Source organism: Stenella coeruleoalba, assembly GCF_951394435.1.
Source record: "Stenella coeruleoalba genome assembly, chromosome: 15".
In the NCBI taxonomy this organism is placed as follows: Eukaryota; Metazoa; Chordata; class Mammalia; order Artiodactyla; family Delphinidae; genus Stenella; species Stenella coeruleoalba.
In genome coordinates, this window is record NC_137161.1 from 50,048,521 (window position 1) to 50,070,025 (window position 21,505).

General features: G+C 52.9%; 1 protein-coding gene across 1 annotated transcript; it reads left to right on the forward strand.

The window, feature by feature from the left end:
• Window positions 1-11,110: 11,110 nt before the first annotated feature.
• On the forward strand, window positions 11,111-13,622 carry LOC307198788 (tryptase-2-like). The gene is made up of 5 exons (XM_079945995.1): window positions 11,111-11,346; window positions 11,514-11,685; window positions 11,797-12,062; window positions 12,215-12,378; window positions 12,452-13,622. The coding sequence occupies exons 1-5, from the start codon at window positions 11,286-11,288 to the stop codon at window positions 12,614-12,616; spliced, it is 828 nt and encodes a 275-aa protein (XP_079802121.1). The 5' UTR covers window positions 11,111-11,285; the 3' UTR covers window positions 12,617-13,622.
• The last annotated feature ends 7,883 nt before the right edge of the window (window positions 13,623-21,505 follow it).

Consider the following 21,505-nt stretch of genomic DNA (forward strand, 5'->3'; position numbering starts at 1 on the left):
TGCCCATTTAAATCATGTTGGGTGTTGTCTCAGAGGGTTGTAAGAGTTCTCTCCCCTCCCTCCTTTCTTTCTAAATCTGGATACAAGTCCTTTATCAGATACGTGCATTACAGATATTTTTCTCCAGTTAGGGGATTGTACTTTCATTTTCTTAACAGTGTCACTCTAAGTGTAAGTTTTAAATTTTGGCAAAGTCCCATTTACCAATTTTTTGTTTCTTTCAGTGCTTTTTGAGTCCCCTCTGCCTTCCTTCAGGTCATGAGGATTTTCTGCTATGGTTTCTTCTGGGTGTTTTACAGTTTTAATTTCTACATTTAAGTGTAAGATCCATTTGGAATGAATTACAAGTCGAGCATCAAGTCTCTTGTCTTCTCCCACACAGGTGACACAGTTGTTCCAGAAACATTTGTTAAGAAGGCCACACTTACCCTCTCTTGAAAACAAGTGACCATGTACATGTGGGTCTTTTTCTGGGCTACTGTTCTATTGATCTGTACATTACCCTCCATTAATACCACACTCTCATGGTTACTGCATCTTTGTAGTAAGTCACCAAGGGCTCAGTGTGCAATCCACACTGTGAGTCGGTGCCTGGGGTCCCATGTGTGGACTTGTATCTGGGTAACTCCACAGCACAGGGCTGCTGCCCCCCTTTCCCTACAGCCTGTCCCCTACCCCAGAGCCTCCCCCACTGTCCCTCAGAGACCACCAGCCAGGAATACCCGGCCCAGGGGGCAGCCCCAATTGGCCAGACATGCTGTGTCCCCACGGCCTGGGGAGGCATGCCAGGCGAGCCCAGGCATGCGAGGCAGAGGATGGGGACTCCCTGATTCCCTGGCATCCTGGTCCTAACCCCACCCTGCCCCCAGGACAACCTGAAGGACCTTTGGTCGGCCAGTACCTGACTGCAGGTGGTGTGGTGAACTGAGTGAGGGCTTTGGCCACCCTAACTGACCCACATCCCAGGCTCTCCTGCCCTCCCGCCCTCTGACCCTTGACCCATGACCCTTCCTGGCAGGGAGGGCGCAGACCACAGGCTGGGCCTGGAGGAAGAACCACTGCAGCAGCCCTGGGTCCGGCCCAGCTCATCATCCTCTCCCCGTGGGAACTGAGGCCAAGGTCACACGTAGAAGAGTCTGCAGACCCCAGAACTCCAGGTCCAGCTGTCCACCTCCCACGCCCACGCGCAGTGCCGCCTGCTCCTCGGAGGTCCCAGGCCAGGGACGCAGCTGCAGTCGGACCTCCACTCTGCGACCGCGACCCAGTGGGCAGGTAAGGGGTGGCCGGGCGTCGAGTCCCTCCTGTCCCAGCACCTGTCCAGCCCTGCCCGGCAGGTGCTACGGGGCCTCTGCTTTTCAAGCCAGGCGCTCCCTCTGGTGAACACGCGGGAAACTGCAGGACTCCGGACGGAGCTGAGCTCGCGGCAGAAATAAATCCACTTTACTTGTGGGTGACACGATCACATACATAGAAAAACAAAAATCTTCTGCAAACACCAGAATAAGTGAATTCAGCGAGGCTGTGAGGCACAAAATCAATATGCAAAAATTACTGTATTTCTAAATATCATCCACCAGTAATTGGAAAATAAAAAACACAAAACAATTTCCTATAGAATTAAAAAAAAAACAACCCACTAATGATACATTTAAAGAAAGGTGTGCAAAGTCAATACAACAAAAAGTACAAAACGTCGCCGAGAGACATTTTAAGAGCCCTAAAGGGAGATGTGTCATGTTTCTGGATTGTTAAGATATCAATTAGATCCATTTTGATTTATAGCCTCATGCAATCCAAATCAATATGCCAGCGGCCCTACCTCTTGCAGAGATTGACAGTCTGATTCAAAAGTTAATATGAAAAGGGAAAGGACCTGGGATAGCCAAGAAAATTTAGAGGAAAAAGACAAAGATGGCTCACTCATCCTCTCCAACATCAAGACATACTCTAGAGCTGTAATAACCAAGACCATGCATTGGGGAAGGATGCACACAAAGATAAAAGGAACAGAACAGAGTAGATATAGATCCCAGAACTGCAGGACCACTTGATTCACGACCACGATGTCACTGATATTGAATGGGGAACGGGTGGCCTTTTCGATCAATGGTGCTGGGCTGATAAGATAAGCGTGTGGGAAGAAGTGAAACTGGGGCCCCATTTACACCAGACACAAAACTTAATTCACGATGGGTTTATGTGAAACGGGGGTGTTGACACAATGAAGCTTCTATACAAAACAGGAGAGTATCTTCAGTACCGTGGAGTTCTTCTCACCCACAGAACGGAGTCAGTTCCATATGCACACAGCCACCTGGGTGGAACTCAGCATCGTTCCGCTGAGCAGAGGACATCCACACGGCACATGTGACACTTCCATGTGCAGCATTAGAATCAGCAAAACTAACCCACAGTGACAAAAATCATGACAGCGGCTGCCTCTGAGGGTGGTGGAGGAGGGTCTTGACTAGAAGGAGACGTGAGGAAGCCTTCCAGGCGATATGTCTTGTTTTGGGTGGTGGTCACACAGGTGTTACAATCGTCACACTTCATTGAACTGGAGTCTCACAGTCTGTGAATTCTGTTGTATATTAGCGTTATCTCAGAAAAATATACATCTATAGACTTCCGGTTTCTGCTCTGACACATAAAGAGCTTGGAAGTCATGATTTCCATCCTCACAACAAGAAAGTGAAGAACAAACTGAAGGCCAAGTGAAGTCCCATGGGAGAATCTAGGTCACAGGGCAAACCTCTGTCCCCAAACTGGACAGGCAGATGATTACAGAGAAGCTCCCACTGAGCAGAAGCTTCAGAGCCTGAGAACACGTGCAGAGTGGCTGCTGGACACTGAGCCTGGAAGCTTGGGCATTAAAACTTCCTGGGGCACCAGTCCTGGGCGTGCTTGCACTTTGATGAGAGTTTCCTGCAGGAGCTGCACCAGGCTCTCAGGGAGAAGATCCAAGAAAAAAAGCCTTCAGGTTTCAAGCAGGGAGAGCAGAAATAATCAACTAGAAATGCACCCAGAGCTTTCTGTTGTCTGTGACAGAAGCCTGCCCTCAAGGAAAACCACTTCGCCAGACCTGGGGAAGGACAGGTAGGCCATTCAGTCCCCTCCAGCCTTCCTGTAAGCCCACTAAAAAACTGAGACTTACTCATGGGATTATTGAACCTTTCCCCCACCCAATCAACAGGGCTCCAGCATAATAACAACTGGATCACAACTGAGAGGGCTGTGGACACAAGCTCTATTTAAGGAGGAGCTTCTAGGGAAACCAAAGGCAACAGAAGAGAAAGGACCAGGACACCAGAGGAATTTGAAGCCTCACAAACAGTCAACACACCCCAACTCCAGCCAGGTAAACACAAATCCTCACACTAAAGACCTATTTGTCTCGGCTCCTATTAGCCAGTACACTGTAGCCAGTTTCCACCAAAAAAATCACAAGGCATGCTAAAAGCAAGGAAAACAGTCTGAAAAGATAAAGCAAGCAATAAAACCAGACTCAGATAAGGCAGAGATTGGCAACTATCAGACTGAGAACTTAAAATAACTATGATAATATGCTAAGGGCTCTAATGGAAAGAGTGAACACTATGCAAGAACAGATGGGTAATGTAATCAGAGAGATGAAAACTCTAAGGAAGAACCAAAAGGAAATGCTAGAAATTAAGAACACTGTAACAGAAATGAAGAACTTCCAGTCAATATCTTACTGGAGTCCTCAATGATGTGATACGAAAAGGAAACAAAATGTGTACAGATTGGGAAGAAGACATAAAATTTTCTCTGTTTGAAGATGCCATGATTGTCCATTTAGAAAAATCCCAAAGAATAGACAACAAACAAATTCCTAGAACTAATATGGTATTGTAACAAGGTTGCAGGGTAGGTTAATATTACAGAGTCAGTTGTTATATTTTATATATTGCTATATACCAGAAGTGAAGAATTGGAATTTGAAATTAAAAACACAATGCCATTTACATTAACACTCCCCAAAATTAAGTGCTTAGGAATATTCTAACAAAGTATGTACAAGATCTATATGAGGAAAACAACACAGTTCTGATGAAAGAAATCAGGAGTCTAAATAAATGGAGAGATATCCATGTTCATGGATAGGAAGACAGTGTTATTAAGATGCCGAACATTCCCAACTTGATCATAGGTCCAGCACAATCCCAATCCAAATCCCAACAAGCTATTTTGTGAATGTTAACAGACTGATTCTAAAGTTTACGTGGAGGCTTCCCTGGTGGCGCAGTGGTTAAGAATCCGCCTGCCAATGCAGGGGGCATGTGTTCGAGCCCTGGTCCGGGAAGATCTCACATGCCGTGGAGCAACTAAGCCTGTACGCCACAACTACTGAGCCTGTGCTCTAGAGCCGGTGAGCCACAACTACTGAAGCCTGCGCGCCTAGAGCCCATGCTCCTCAACAAGAGAAACCACCGCAATGAGAAGCCCATGCACTGCAACAAAGAGTAGCCCCCACTCGCCGTAACTAGAGAAAACCCACGTGCAGCAATGAAGACCCAATGCAGCCAAAAATAAAATAAGTTAAATAAATAAATAAATTTTTTTAAAAAGTTTAAAAATATAAATAAATAAAGTTTACATGGAAAAGCAAAAGACACGAAATAGCCAACATGATATTGAAGAAAAAGAACAAAGTTAAAGGACGGACACTACCCAACTTCAAGACTTACTATAAAGCTATGATAATATTGATGAGAGAATAGACAAATAGATCAATGGAATAGGATAGAGAGCCCCAAAATGACTCATATAGAACAGTCATCTGATCTTTGACAAAGGAGCAAAGGCAATTCAATGGAGAAAAGACAAGCTTTTCAACAAATGGTGCTCAACATTGCTCGTCCACATGCAAAAAATGAATCTTAACACTGACCTTCCACAAAAATTAATTCAAAATGGATCATAGACCTAAATGTGAAATGAAAAATATAAAACTTCTAGAAGATAACATAGGAGAAAAATCTAGATGACCTCGGGTTTGGTGATGAGTTTTAAGATACAATACCAAAGGCAAGATCCATGAAGGAAAAAAATGGATAAGTTGGACTTCATAAAAATTATAAACTTCTGCTCTGTAAGAGACACAATTATAAGAATGAAAAGACAAGCCACAGAATGGGAGAAAATCTTTGCAAAACATGAATCACATAAAGGACTGTTATCCAAATATACAAAGAATTCTTAAAACTCAACAATAACAAAGCAGGCAATCCAAATACAAAAATAGGCAAAAAACCTAAGCAGACACCTCACCAAAGGAGACACAGAGATGGCAAATGAGCACATGAAAAGATGCTCAACATCATACGTCATTAAGAAACTGCAAATTAAAGCAACAATGAGCTACCACTACACACCTATTAGGATGGCTAAAAATCAAAAACACTGACAACACCAAACACTGGCGAGGATGTGAAGCAACAGGAACTCTTGTTCATTACTGGTGGGAATGCAAAATGGAACAGCTACTCTGGAAGACAGTTTAGCAGTTTCTCACCCTATGATCCAGCAATCACGCTCCTAGGTATTCATTTTCGCAAGTGAGTTGAAAAATTATGTCCACACAAAAACCTGCACACAGATGTTTATAGCAGGTTTATTCATAATTGCCAAAAACTGGAAGCAACCAAAGGGTCTTCAGTAGGTGAATGGATAAGCAAATTGTGGACCATCTCGACAGTGGAATATTCGGTGATAAAAAGAAATGCGGGGGGTGGTGGTCGCGGTGGGATGAATTGGGAGATTGGGATTGACATATATTGACTAACAAGAACCTGCTGTATAAAAAATAAAATAAAATTCAAAAATAAAAAAGAAATGCACTTTCAAGCCATGAAAAGACCTTAAATGTATACTGCTTAGTGAATGGAGCCCATCTGAAAAGACTGCATACATATGATTCCAACTCTAAGACATTCTGGAAAAGGCAAAACTATGGAGACAATAAAAAGATCAGGGGTTGCAAAGGGTTCAGGAGAGAAAGATGAATTGGGGGAGCACAGATGATTTTTTAGTGCAGTGAAACGCTTCTGTATGATACTGTAATGGTGGACACATGTCATTATGCGTTTGTCAAAACCCATAAAATATACAACACCAAGAGCGAACCCTAATGCCTACTGTGGATGTTAGTTAATAATAATGTATCAATACTGACTCATCAGGACTGACTTCCCTGGTGGTCCAGTGGGTAAGACTCTGTGCTCCCAACGCAGGGGGCCCAAGTTTCCCTGGTCGGGAACTAGATCCCACAAGCCACAGCTAAGAGTTCGCATGCCACAACTAAAGACCCCGCATGCCGTAAGTAAGACCTGGCACAGCCTAAATAAGTAAATAAAGTAAATATTTAAAAAATACCAACTCATCAATGATAACAATATACCTCACTAACACAAGATGTTCATGATGGGAAAATTGTGGGGGGCGGGTGTATCGGAACTCTGTACTCTCTGCTCAACTGTCTGTAAACCTAAAACTGCTCTAAAAAATAAAATTTTAGTTACTTTTAAATGATTATACAACTTCACATACAACTTCGCTTCATAACAATAGGCTTTAAATGTCTGCAGATCTTTTGTGTTACTGTGGTCACATACTTTACCTCCAAGTAGGCTATAAACCACACGGTACACTGTGTCAGTTGTTGCTTTAAAATAGTAACTTTTATCCTTTAAATGTTTTTTAAATGAGAAAAAAAAATCTTCTTATTCAGGCATTTCCATTTCCAGAGCTTCTCTTACTTTGTCCAGCTGTAGAGTTTTCCTCTGCTATCACATCCTACTGTCTCCAGAACATCCTTTTACATTGCTCGAAGTGCAGGTACACTGGCAATAGAGTCTCTCGGCCATTGTTTGACTGAAAAACTTTGTTTCACATTCCTTTTGTGAACGATATTTACTCTGGTTAAATAACTCAATGTACATAGTCTCTTTTTCTCTTTTCTTTTTTTTTTTTTTACTGATTTAACGATGACTCCCCCTCAGATTTTTTTTTTTTTTTTTTTTTTTTGGCTACTTTGGGTTTTCGTTGATGCTCACAGGCTTTCTCTAGTTGCGACGAGCGGGGCCTACTCTTCGTTGCAGTGTGTAGGCTTCTCATTGCGGTGGCTTCTTTTGCTGCAGAGCACGTGGGCTCAGTAGTTGTGGCTTGTGGGCTCTAGAGCGCAGGCTCAGTAGTTGTGGTGCACAGGCTTAGCTGCTCTGCATCATGTGGGATCTTCCCACACCAGGGATCAAACCCGTGTCCCCTGCATTGACAGGCGGATTCTTAACCACTGCGCCACCAGGGAAGTCCCCTGTCTTTGTTTCTGTGTACTGTGTTTTTCCTCCTGGGGATGTTTTTAATCTTCTCTCTCTCTCACTGGCTTTCAGCAATACACGACGTGCTTTGGCATGTTTTTCTTTAGGTTTATTCTATTTGGGATTCATTGAGATGGTTAGATCTCTGGTTATAGTTTCACCAAATATGGAAAGTTCAGGGCCATTAATTCCCCAAATATCATTTTAGTTTATTCCTCCTCCTCTCCTTCTGGGGCCCCAGATAATTTATGAGAGACTGTTCAATACTCCCAGGTGATTCTGTTAATTTTTTCCTGGCTTTTTCTCTCTGTGCTTCATTTTGGATGGTTTCTATTAGTATGTCTTCAATTTTACTGTTCTTTTCCTCTGTGTGTAATCCGTCAATAACTCCATCTAGGATGTATTGTTTTCAATGTAGAGATTTTATCGTTTGTGTCTAGATGTTTCATTCAGGTCTTTTTACAGCTTCCATTTTTCTCATCACACTCATGTTTCCTCTACCTGAACATACTTGTAACAGCTCTTTCAGCACCCCTGCCTGTGAACGCCATCATTTCTGGATCTGTTTAGAGTGACTGACTTTTTTTCTGGTTATAGGTCATCTTTTCTTAAAATTTCTTTTCATGCCTGGTAATTTTTTAAAACTTATTTTTTTAAATTGTGTCAAAATACGTATAACATAAACTTGACCATCTTAACCATTTTTCAGTGTACAGTTCAGTAAAGTACATTCACATTGTGGTAAACCAATCTCCAGAACTCTTTTCATCTTGTAAAACTGAAACTCCATCCCCACTAAACAACCCCCCTCCCCATTCCCAAGCCCTGGCACCCAACTTTCTACTTTCTGTCTCTATGAATTTGACATCTCTAAGGACCTCATGCAAGGAGAGTCATACAGAATTCATCTTTTTGTGACCGTGCCTAGTAGTGTTTGATTGGACGCCAGACCTTGTGCACACTCTATGGTTGGTGGCTGGATTTTGCTATGTTACTTCAAACGTTTGGGGCTGTGTTCCTGAATGCCATTAAGTCATTTGGAGTCTGCCAGATCCTTCTGAGCCTTGCTCGTCAACTTTGTCAGGGTGGGTCTGGAGAAGCGGTCCCTCTTGTGCTAACTTCACTGCACTGCTAAGTTGATGGGACTTGGCCAGAGCCGGGTATCACAAGGTTTCTCCAATCAGCTGGGGGACCATGAGACGTTCCCAGGCCTGTGTGAGCTCCCAGAATCCTCTGCCTGCTCCCCTCAGATGGTTCTTGTCCCTGACCTTGTTCCTGGTGTTGATGCGTTCCTCTCAAGCACTGGCAGGACCCCAGGGGACCCCTCCGGGGGCCTCTGGAACTCACTGTGTGCAGGTGTCTCCTCCCTGGCTCGCGGCCTCACGAGTTCTGGCTGCCTGGGGCTCCCCACCCCCTCACAGCTGCCTCCAGGTGCACTGTGGTCACTGTGGCTCTCGCCTCACCCTTTGTCCTTCTCTCAGGGGCAGTCCCACGCTGCCCCTTGCCCAATGTCTGAAACCACTATTTTGTGTACTTTCCCCAGTGTCTAGCTGCCTACAGTGGGGGGGTTGCACATGTCCCCTGTAACCCCATCTTGGCCGGAAGCAGGTATCCTGGGTGGAGGATCCTTACTGACCTCACTGGGCTGGATTCGGAAAGGTGGAGACGGCCTGGAGCACACGTTACCCTCACACGGAACGAGCTCCCCTCCCAACACAGCAGAGCCTCTTCATCTCTTCTTTTCACGAGAACAGCTCTTGGAGCATGCCTGGTGGAGACCCTGAGGGTCCTGCGCTGGCTGTGTCCTCTGTCCTTCTGTTCACACTGTCCCAGATGTTACAGGGACCCTGAACTCCAGGTAGTTTGGAGAATATGGGCCAACAGTCCAGGGACAGGAGCATCTCTCTCTCTGAGATGGCTGGCAGGGTGGCTGTGCCTGTCCTGGAAGATGAGTGCCATGGGACACAGGCCATGTCCTCGGTGGATAGGTCTTTCCTTTACTCGGCTGTCACCAGGGCTGCAGAAGACAGTCCCCCCCACACACACACATGCCCCCAACTCTGATCTCCTCCATGCTCCCCCTGTCACCCCCAGAGCCCACCCCTGGGGAGGCCCACCCCCCAGGTCCCTCCTCCCCAGGGCAGCAGCCCACCCACCAAGGGTGGCCCATCCCCACTTTCCTCTGGGTACCCCTGTCCCTGGCTGGCTGAGGCTCTCTGGGCATCTCCCAGGCTCCTCCCTGGGAGTCCTCCCCCTGACCCTTCTCACTTCAGGTCCCACCTCAGGCCAGTGGCTTGCGACGCCTGGGGAAGCAGGACCCCCGTGTCTGGCCCCAAAGGCCACAGCCTCAGCCAGAGACCTCCCCATGGGCTACCCTGGAGCTGAATGCACCCATGGCCTTCACTTGTCACTCACTCATTCCACAGTTAGAAATCCACAGTAAGGTCAAGAGATCACTTGTTTTAAGGCCCTTGACGACACCACTTGTCAACAGCATCCCTTCACAAGCCCGTGGGACACGTGGGACACAACCTTGCAACACAGGGAACTGCGTCTCAGAAACCTTGCAAACGTGACCCCCAAGATGATCGCTCAGTTTATATTGCATTTTCGTTATTAACTAGGTGAAATCTTTCTAATGTGCACATGGTCATTTACATTTCTTCAATGAATTGTTTATTTATTTGGTTATTACTGATTTTATATGAGGGACTTAAACTTTTTGTTATTACTGGGTTGCAAGAGTGAGGAGGTGGTCCTTGTGTACTAAGGATACTCACCTGAGAGGGTCTTCAGGGGGACCCATGTGGGATCTGTTAACTCCTTCCCATCACCTAGCCCCCTCCCACCCCCTTCGGTCTGGCCAGGTGTTGGTCCAATGTTAGCCAGTCAGAGCAATCACATCCTCGAGCTGCTGATTGGTCTGCTTCCCAGGGCTGAGCCAATCAGAGCCTTCCTTGGAGGTGCGGCCCTCTGTGCTCCCTAAGCCCCGCCAAGTCCCCTGGCGGGCCCTGGGCACCAGGGTGTCACCTGTTGTCCCTGCCTCCTCCACCGTGGTCTCCTAGGGTCCCATCTCCATCAATCCGGTGCATGGGACCCGGATGCAGCACCTGGAGGCGCTGGGACCAGTTTGTTGAGAGAATAAGTGAGCACCGTCTGCTAGAGGGAGGTCTGAGGTGGGGCAGTGGGCTGGAAGCCAAGGGTGACCAGCAGGCTCAGGGGAGAGTAAGGAGGTGGGGCGGATGGACGGACAAGTACAGTGGTCGCCTTGGCACTGCAGGACTGGGGACAGGGGTGGTGGGCCTGGTGGGGAGTGTCCAGCGAAGGCTGGCACTGGCCTCTCCTGTCATCTCCCCCTCACTTCCCTCTGCGGATGGCACTCAGATCCCCAGATAATAAGTTTCCACTGATGGCAGAGTTAACTGCTCAGATAACACCCAGAGATGGACGTTATTTGACCTCACTGAGGAATCGGTTCTGCCATCGCAGGGTGGGGGGCAGGGATGTGTGGCAGGGCCCCTTCCTGGCCAGAGGGACTCGGGCACTGGGTCTGAGTCATCCACTTCCTCCCTCTGGGTTGGATGACCAGCATCCCTCCCCTGACCCTGTCCTGCTCTGTGAGGATAAGAGGCAGGGAGAGAGGGCTGGGCAAAAGCAGCTGGGCCCACCGAGGTGAGAACCCCCAGCGGGACCCCAACATCTGGGTGTCACTGTGGAGCAGGGTGGCCGAGCCTCAGATCCGGAGCACTGAGGCCCCAGACCCCCTGGCCTGGACAGAGCCCCTGATCACCAGGGGCCCCGACTCCACCTCCACCCCACACCCTGCACCCCATACCCTGCAGACCCCACAGCCTGCAGACCCCGCACCCCACACACACCCCACCCCACAGAACCCAAACCCCACAGACCCCCAGCCAAGCTCCAGCTGCCCCTCCGCGCTCCTTCCAGATGCTCCATCTGCTGGTGCTGGCGCTGACCCTCCTGGTGAGCCTGGTCCATGCGGCCGCTGGTGAGTCCTGACCCTGGGCCCGTTCTGTCTCTGTCCCCTCACCCCACCCCCCACAAGCCCAGGGATGGGTGGGTGGGTTCAGAGAAGCCCAGGGTGGTGCTGGCACAGGGAAGGGCTGAGCCCGATGGCTGGGTCGTGTCGTGTCCTGAAGGCACTTCCTGCCCCAGCCCCAGACCAGGCCCTGCAGCGAGCAGGCATCGTAGGGGGACGGGAGGCCCCTGGGAGCAAGTGGCCCTGGCAGGTGAGCCTGAGATTCAGCACCCAGTACTGGAAACACTTCTGCGGGGGCTCCCTGATCCACCCCTGGTGGGTGCTGACCGCGGCCCACTGCGTCGGACCGTGAGTCTCCACAGGGCCGGGGGGGTAGGGGTGGGCCTGGGGCTCTACTCACGCTCCTGGGTGTCCCGGAGGTGGCTCAGCCCCTGAGTAGGTGGCCCTCTCTCTCCCCAGGCGAGTCCAAGACCCCACAGTCCTCAGGGTGCAGCTGCGGGAGCAGCACCTCTATTACCAGGACGAGCTGTTGCCCATCAGAAGGGTCATCCCCCACCCCAACTACTACATAGTTGAGAACGGGGCGGACATCGCCCTGCTGGAGCTTGGGGACCCCGTGAACATCTCCAGCCACGTCCATCCGGTCACCCTGCCCCCTGCCTCCGAGACCTTTCGCCCGGGGACTCAGTGCTGGGTGACAGGCTGGGGCAACTTGCACAGGGGACGTGAGTGTCAGGGACCGCTGGAGGGGGACTTGGGCACATCGCGGCTCCACCACCTGGGGTTTCCTCTGGGGAACAGGGTCCCAACCGGCCGGCTCAGGGCAGTGATCCCACACTCTCCTGATGCAGCATCCTTCCTCTCCTCTCACCCCCAGAACCCCTGCCACCGCCATTTCCCCTGAAGCAGGTGAAGGTCCCCGTCGTGGAAAACAGCATCTGTGACATGAAATACCACACTGGCCTGTACACAGGGAACAACATCCCGATCGTCCGGGACGACATGCTCTGTGCCGGGAATGGCAAGAGGGACTCCTGCCAGGTGGGTCTCGCGTCCCCCTGCAGCCCCCAGCCGCCCAGGCCTCACAGCCACCGCTGACCCCTCCCCTCCCCAGGGCGACTCCGGAGGGCCCCTGGTCTGCAAGGTGAATGGCACCTGGCTGCAGGCGGGTGTGGTCAGCTGGGGCGACGGCTGTGCTCAGCCCAACCGGCCAGGCATCTACACCCGCATCACGCACTACTTGGACTGGATCCACCAGTACGTCCCCGAGGAGCCCTGAGCCCGGTCCCCAGGGTTGCCACCTGGATCAGCGGAGAAGCCAGTCCCCTCCTGTCCCCACACCGCTGCTTCCTGCTGAGGCGGCATCCTTCCCCACCTTCCCTGGCCCCCTGCCCTGAGCACCCCCTGTTGACGCCCCTGCCCCGAGCCCAGGGAGCGGGCAGTGGGCACTAACGCTCATTAAAGATCATGAAAAGCAGATGTGGTCGTCGCTGTGTTTCTGGCTGTGGGTGTCGCTGAGGGAGAGGAAAGGGTCCAGGGCCCAGCCAGGTGCAGCCACCCTCTCTGTGGGTCCCTGGGCCCTGAGCATCTGCCTTGCTGTAGGGATGGCCCTGCCCTGCCCCTTGCACCCAGGCCCACTTCTCTGCATGCTGGCTTGTATAGAGCACACATCTCCTAAAGGGAAGAGCCGTCCCCTGCTATTGTCAGATCTCAGTCCCCAGAGGACTGCACCCCCCACGATTGTCTCATTTCATCTCACAGTCACGCCTGTTTCCCCTATCTCCCATCTGGCTTTTATTGGGAGTGTGTTCCTACTTATGAACAAGGCTGCTTTTCGATCTGCATTCTAGCACCGTCTCCTTATTGGTGATTGTGTTCTGGAGCAAATTCCCGGACAACCCCCGGGGGCGTTGCTACATCATTTCCAGAAAGGCTGTTCCCCTGTCTCCTCCTACCCGTGCACATCACAGCACTCCCCTCATAACTGCCAATGACAGAGATTCTTTGCTTGATCAAACTTTAGTCAGGCTCCTGAACCTTCTCCTGGGCCCAACTGTGCCCTTCCTGGTTATCTCCCATTTTACCAAGAACTCTGCTGAGTTGGTTTAGCAAGAACCCCTGCCCTTGGTACCCAATCTCCCTTGATATCTGATCAAAACCCCTCTCTCCCCGCCCTAGGTTTCATCTCCCTGGGATGTGTCAGTAGAAGCCTCTTTAGGGTGGTTTAAACAGAATTCCCCCAGACCTGCTGTCTCCTCTTGGAAATTCTCTGACCATCAACCCCTTGCTCCTTGGCTACAATCCCCACTTGTCCCTGCTTTCTTCGGAATGGCGCCCAGTTCTGTACTGGGGTCTCTTTTCCCCTGTTGCTCTGGTTTTCTTTGAATCCAACACCGTGACACAATGTGAAACACACTGGATACAAATGTGAGACGTAATATATCGTGTCGAAGTGTAACAATGTAAACATGATACAAGACACATAGTGTAATACATGTAATACACAAAACATAATCCAATCAATGTATCATACACTACACTGCGGGCAAAGAGGCATCATCCACATTCAGCATTTGAAATTCTTGTAATGAGTAGCATCCTTTTGCTGTTTCATTTTGCAGATTGCATTTATCTCATTCCTGGGGTGAGGGGAGGTGAACACTCCCTGTGTTTGTCTAACAGATCATTTCCTCCAGCAGCTCTGCTTCTCCTTGTTAGTGAGGCTCTTGGAGTCCTCGGTTTCTTTTCGTCATTTTAAGGTATTCAATGAAATGACTGCATTAACACTTTGTCTTCCACAGTTGCTGAAAATTGTTTTGTTGGCTTTGCAAAGTTGGAGGTGTTTGTGTTTACAGATTGAAGATTTGAATTGTTGCACACACAGGCACAGATACACTCATGCACATGTGTGTGCACTCACACACACAGACATACTTTGACGTTAATCCTCTAGAACCGGTTTCCACGTCAGGTGAGGCTCCAGAACCACTGAGGTAAGAGTTTCCTTTGTGTTTCCAAGTCCTTCCCCAGCCCCACCGGCCTCTGTCCCTGCATCCCCACCGAGACTTGGGGACCGAGGGGCACTGAGGGTCCACCCAGCAGAGCCCTGGGGACCAGGGCCCTGGCTCTACACAGGCTCTCCCCCAACTTCCGACTCTGACTTGAAGCTACGTAATGGGGGAGGGGCCAAGGCTACTCATTATTCCTCTTAGTCTTGAATCATTTTTAATTACAAACGTGGAGCATGCCCACTGTAAACCCTTGAAGGATACATACATGTTACGAAGAAACCTCCTTCCCCTGTCCCACCAGGGATCATTCCTATCTGTTGTTGGGGTGATGACTTCCAGAATTTTCTTAAGCCTGTACAACATGGCCTTGGGCTGGATGGAGTGTGGAGGCAGGGGTATTTCAGGGGATCAGGTAGGTGGGAGGGTAAGAATTGGGCACTGGAGTCCCGGAGCTGCAGACCTGAGATGCTGCAGGCCGGGGGTGGGGCAGAGGAACAGGGCAGGGCATGAGCTTACACCCGGGGTGTCCCCGTATCCCTGAAAACCAGACCCAGATACTGACTACAGGTAAGAGTGAGCACGGCTCAATCTGGGAGGGTCAGGGCTCGGGCCAGAGGACAGTCTGAGTGGGTGAGCTGTTGGTGCCAGGGGTGGGAGCCAGGAGGAGGGTCCAGTCCTAGATTTGGGACTGTCCAGGTGTCCTCCCAACATGTGGGCCCACATGACCCAGTTATGCTGGGCGACAGGGCCCCTCACCCCGTCCTGGGCCACGAGGGCATCCCCAGGGAGGGAGCACTTCGGGCAGGACACACCCCTCCCATGCCCCATGCCTCAGTTTGCCCTCCTGTCAAGTGGGAACAGAAACAGCACCGTGTCACAAAGATATCAAGGGGACATCGAGGGGATGGAATTCTGAGTTTCTTTCTCAACAGCAGGCTGGAACCCTGGGGGTGTTAAGGGCCCTGCAGGGAGCCATGTGATGGGGTGCAGGTAGGGAGAGAGGTCCCCAGTGCTGGAGTGAGTTGAGCCGGGACAGGTGGGGGCCCAGAAGTGGGACCCGGGGATGGCACTGGGGTTCCCAGAGTCAGAGGACCTGGGTCTTCCCAGACCTGCCTCCGCCCTCCATACAGGGTGACCCCAGGCCTCCTGGGCCCTAGGAGGGGCAGCCTGGGCTCCGATTCCTCCCTCCCCCACCCCGTGCCTGGCTGATGGGGACAGCCTCCCAGGTGTGCGGTCCTCAAGGGCTCAGCACAGGCCCCCCACACAGAGGTGGTGTCACTGTCATCCTTATTTTTCCTTATTTGTCACCAGGTCAAACGTGGAGCACACATGTCCAAGCCGTGGCTCCGGGCCTGGTGCTGGTGGGAAGAAGACAAGTCTGTGCCCCCCTCCCCCACCCTGTGGATCATCAGGCAGCTCTCTACCCACCCCTGTGCCTCAGTTTCCCCCCACCTAAGAGGGGGTGGCTGACCTAGAAGGTCTCAGAGGGACCCACAAGGGTCCCGGTGCTTAGGAGCTGGGTTGGGAGCTGGGGCAGGAAGGAGGGAGGGGCAGGAAAGTCCCAGCCCCTCCCAGGGGCCCTAATCAGCTGTTATCAGGCCCTGGCCGGACAGAGGACAGTTAGGAAGGGCAGCTGGGCAGCTGGTGCTGTGCCTGACTGATGGAGACCATGGGACCTGGGGAAAGGTGGGGGGAAAGAGACAATGGGGGGAGGGGGTGAGCTGGCACAGAGACTCCAGTCACAGGTCCTGAGCTGTCTCCACTGGGCTCAGTCTGGACCTTGAACTGGGACCCTCCTGAGAAACCCCAAAGACCAGGGTTGAGGAGAGGAGACAGTATGCTCAGCAGGAACCAGGGAGGGCTTCCTGGAGGGGGTGGCACTGACTCCAATCCCTGCCCAGGTGGGGAGAAAAGGCTTTGCAGCCAGGTCGCATAGGGTCTGACCTGGCCCTGCTGTAGTCTGTGTGCCCCTGAGTCGGCCACTTGCTACCAGGCCACAGTGTCCACATAGGGACAAATGCAGGTGACAGGCCCTCCCTGCCGGGTGTACAGAAGGAACAGGTGGAGCCTGCCAGTAGAGCCTGGCCTTCAGCTCCTCCTCTATCCCTCCTCCCCCATCCTGGGACTTCCCTGCTCCCTCTCCAGTTTCTGTGTGGGGAGGAGACTGGTTGCAAAGGGACAGGAGGGAATGTTTGGGGTGGTGGGAATGTAGTAAACTTGATGGTGGTGGTGGTTACAGGGCTATATACTTTTGTCCAAGTCTTTGAACTGTAGACTTAAAATTGGCAAATTTTAAATAAGTGGTTTTTTTTTTTTTTTTTTTTGCCACTTTGCAGCTTGTGGGATCTTAGTACCCCAACCAGGGATCGAACCCGTGCCCCCTGTAGTGGAACCATGGAGTCCTAGCCGCTGGACCTCCAGGGAAGTCCCAATAAGTGTGTTTTTAAATGATACCATAATAAAGCTGAATTTTTTAAAAAAGTTTGAATCATGGAAGTCTTTTTCCAAAGGTATTTGTCTTGAGATATGTGAGCACAAAGCTAATGAATATCTACAAAGCAGCCCCTGGGATGTGGTCATTTTCTAGCTGTGAGACCTCAGGCCAGTCAGCAAATCTTCCTGAGCCCCAGCTGATTTCATTTATAAAAGGGAACTGACGTCGTTCCTTGGGGTCGTGGTGGATGAAGCATGTCACGTGTGGGTCTGGAGCGGTGGGCGGCCCTGGGGCTCACGGGTCCCTTCCTCCTTCCTAATTTCTGGCCCTTGGGAACTCTGGCCCCGCTCAGAAGAAATCTTGCAAGGTGCCTAACCCACGCCACTGCTGCGTCTTGCTTGCTCCTCAGCCTCTCCCAGTGCCCCCACCACCCCACTACCAGCCCCTCTCATCACCCCCTCCCTTCCAACCCTCACTCAGCTCACAACAGCAATTTGCTACCGAGTAGGATGTGGCTGAGATGCTGGGAGACGCCTCACGCACCCAGAAGTCTCCATGAGGTGCCTGCACTCTAATCAGGAGACGCGTCCTGAGCCACAGCACCAGGGGGCCTCAGTCAGTGGAGAGCCTGATTCCAGGGCTGGGAAAGGGGACCCCGGGTCCCAGAGGGTGACGGACCTGGACAAAAGGGAATGCCTGCGGCTAGCTCAGCCCTTCTCCCAGTGGTCGGGGGCATCGGTGATGTGAGGGAATGCAGGTCTCCCGCCTCCAGCCAGGGCTGTGTGTACAGGTGCCTATGCACTTGTGTCTGAGCATCTCTCTCTCACGTAGGCTACCCTGCCCCCGGGGATGAATCCAGGGCTTGGAGTTGACACCAAGAACCCAGGGAGGAGGATGTGGGGGCTCAGGTTAGAGGTGCCCAGGAGCTGAGTTAGAGCATCTATCCCAGACCATCCTTGTATTAATGAGGAGTCTGGGGACCAGGGGGGATGTACTTTCCTGAGGCCATACAGCAGACAGCGGGAGCCGGGGGTTCTCAGGATCCATGCAGCCCCTCACCCAAGTGTCCCCTAAGAGCAGCCTCTTTCTCACACCCAATCAGCACACACGTGCACTGGGCCTTTCTCCGTACGGACGCCAAGGTCAGTCTAGCTGGTCAGCATCGGGAATCCAGAGGCTCCACCACAGTTTTTAGGTTTGGTGGGGGGGCCCCAGCAGGCTTTCAACAATGACCCTGGCTTCTTCCAGGGAGGGAAGAGGCCTTCCCAGGCTGGGACAGGCTACAGCAGCCGGGCCTGCCCTCCGCACAGGAGGCAGGGCAGCCGGGAGGCGCTGAGACGCAGACAGGAGGCAGGGGGGGTGCCTCGCGGTTCCACCAGGGACTCCAAGGCCCCAAGACCCCACCGCAGTCCCCTTTCGGCCTTGTCTGGACCCAGGAGCTGGGGCCCTGCCTGCTCGACCCCCGGACTGAGGAAGGTCCCCTCGGACTCTCTTCCTAGCCAGTGCCCGGTCCGGGTATAGGCAAGAAGCGGGGCCGAGACCCCCTTCCCAGCCAGGCCCGCGGGATTAGGCCAAGTCCAGGGGACCGAGCGCGCACAGGGACCCAATCAGGGCCGCCCTCCCTCCTTCGCCAGGGGCCACAGGGCGGGCCGGGCGCGCAGGCGCAGACCGCTGAGTTCTCTGCTCTCTCTGTAGGACGCCGGCAGAGCCTCTGACTTCAGGTGTGTGGCACAGGCAACGGGGCGGCTGCAGGTGAGGTTGGGAACTGGGGGTGCGGGAGGCACACCACAGGGTGGGGGTGGGGGGGCGCTCACGTTCTGTGCCTAGAAGGGTTGAGCAGGGCGGTTTTGGTGAAAAGTCCAGGTAAAGTCCCGGGATGGCGGAGCTACTGAGCAAGGTGGGGCAGGCCTGCTTCCCTACCCTCCCGGCTGCGCCCGCCCTGGAAGCTCCGCGCTCGCCCCGCAGTGTCCCGTGCCCCGAGGAGCGAGACTCGTGGAGAGACGCCAAAGAATGGGAAAAAGTCATTTCCTGCTTTTTAAACAAGAGACCCTGCCAGTTACACAGCCTACCCCGCCTAGGGCGAGCACCAGGCCTCTGCTTTGAGAGCTGGCGCCGTCCACAGCCTGCCCCCCTCTCCCCACCATACACACACACCCCACCCCAGACCACGGGCACACAGAGCACCCCTGGAGGGTCTCTGCTGAGGATAAGTGGTCCTGCAGCACCCCCCTGCCCCATGACAGTTCAAATGAACAGGCCAGAGAAACAGGTTACCAAGCATTTAGTGTTGGCGGGTGGGTGCCGGCAGCCCCCAGGGACCCCCCCAGCTTGTGCTTCCATCCTGGCCCAGCTCTTTGCCTTAAACAGGTGCAAGTCAAACCGCTGTCATGCCTTGGCCATCTTTTGTCCGCTGGCCACATGGGGGTCAGGGTGGGGGTTGGGAGAGGCAGGGACAGCAAGGCAGAGTGGGGAAGAGTCGCACAGAAACGGGCAACTTGGGAGAGACGATGCAAGAATGGCAGGCCGCGCCCTGGGGAGGGGTCAGCCCCTGTGCAGGTGCCCTGGCAGGAACACTTGGCGCTGGATCCAGGGCTGGTAGGCAGAGACCCTGGCATACACCCCTGGGAGGCTGGGCTCAGCGCAGCCCCTGATGGAGCTCACCATTGCCACCTGCACCCAGCGCTTGTCCTGGAGCTGGCAGACCAGGGGGCCTCCGGAGTCACCCTGAAAGAAGCAAGAATAGCAGACAAGTCCAGTGGGGCTCAGGTCTACGCTGCATGGGGTGCGAGCTCTCAGACTGAGGCTGAAGTCGGGGAGCACAGGGACCGAAACGGCTGGATGCTGGGGCGGGGAGTGGGGGGATGCACAGGGCAAGCTCTTTGAGGCTCCAGGTAGCCAGGCAGGATCTCTGTCCTTGATCTGGTCCTCCTAGCAGCCCTGCATATCAGCTCTATCTGCCTCTTTTTTGTTTTTAAGAGCTGAGGCCTCTGAGGCTCAGAGAGGTCAAACAACTCGCTGAAGGTCACACAGCTAGTATACAGCATCGCTGAAATTCAATCACTTTATTATTATTCTGAAGCCTGGATGCTTCCCCCGATGTATGCTGCCTCCCTTACTAGTCACGTGGCCTTTTTGAGCCTGGACTCCTCTGTGTCTTTGCAGCACCTGCTCACCTCCCTGTGACAGCCGGAGCCCGAATTTTCTGGCTTTTTATTGTCAGAATGACTCTGGACCCATTCTTGTAAAAAGTATTCATCGAGCTCTGACTCCAAGCCAGACACTGTTCTACCTCGGGGATGAGACAAAGCCCCCAACCTCATGGAGCAAGATTGTAATATGTCTCCCCCTGGCCCAAGTCCAGGACCCAGCCTGCCTCTTGGGGTCACGTAGGGTAAGAGGGGACCTGGGGAGCCTGGCTAAGCACTGGGGAGGTGCATCACAGATCCTCTGTGAATGGGCCTCTGCTTCCTCACCCCACTGTACTTAAGGGGAAACAGGCCCAGAGGGAGCCAGTGACTCCCCAGGCCCTGCGGAGGATCGGGCCAGGAGCACTGGCCAGGGGTCCGACTTTGCAGAAGCCCTTCTGGCCCTGGAAATAGCCAGCACACAGCATCTCCTTGGCGATGGGCTCTGGGCGGTAGAACCTGCGGCACCCTGCAGGCTGATGATGTGCACATCCACCTCCTGCAGCCGGTGGGGGCTCCAGCAGAGCCACTGAGGGCAGAGTGGGCATCAGGGTGGGAGAAGGGGTCCTCGGGGACCACAGGTGGGGTGTGCAACCACGCCTGCTCTCTGGGGATGGCTAGGAGCAGCGATGGATGCGCCCCCTCCCCGGGTAGCCAGCTGCACGTCGTGTGGACTGTGAGGCGGATGCCTGACCCGAGGTGAGTGGTGGTGCAAGATGAGGGCTGGGCCAGGCCCTTGGGGACAGGGTCGGGCAGAGAAGCTGCGGGTGACTCACTGCCTCCTCGCAGTGCGTTCTGCTCCACCTTGGGGCAGCTCCCTCCAGCCCCAGCCCCTTGCCTCTCACCCACCATTCTGCCTGAGGTCCCCCCAGCCAGTCACCCAGCAGAGGGTGCCCAGCAGTAAGTAGGAGCCTGGCGAGGCCAGAGGGGCCGATCTGATGGTGCAGGAGAAGGGCACGGGGCATGCCAGCTTCACCAGGGCCACGTCGCTGCCCTGCAGCACGTTCCCGTTGAAGGAGGGGTGCCGGACGATGCTGATGACGGCTGTGGAGACGGAGTCTTGGGGATTGGTGTACAGGACAGACTCTCCGAGCTGGATGGTCAGGTCCTGCAGATTCACGGAGCTACGCGGGAAGCAGGAGGAGACATGATGGGCCATGAGGACAGAGAGTATGGTGGTGTCGGCCCCACCCAGACTGGCTCCTGCGGCGGGGAGAGGACCATGCACCTGGGAGCTTTGTTCAGTCCTGCAGACCCTCTCTGCTCAGCCCTGGCCCATGGGTCAGATCTAGGCTTGGGGGACACAGGGCTGGCCGCGTCTGGATGGGGAGAAAGACTCCAGCGTAAACATCCAGCCATGTGATAAGACGATTCATCCTTTATCCAGAGCCCTCTGTGAGGCGGGGCCTGTGCTGCTGGGGGACAGAATGGACTGGGCCCCACTCTTCCCAGGCTAGACAGACAGCGAGGCAGGTGGTGCCCAGATGGTAGAGGGTGAGACCAGCAGTGGGCGGCAGGTGGGTTCTATGCCGGCAGGT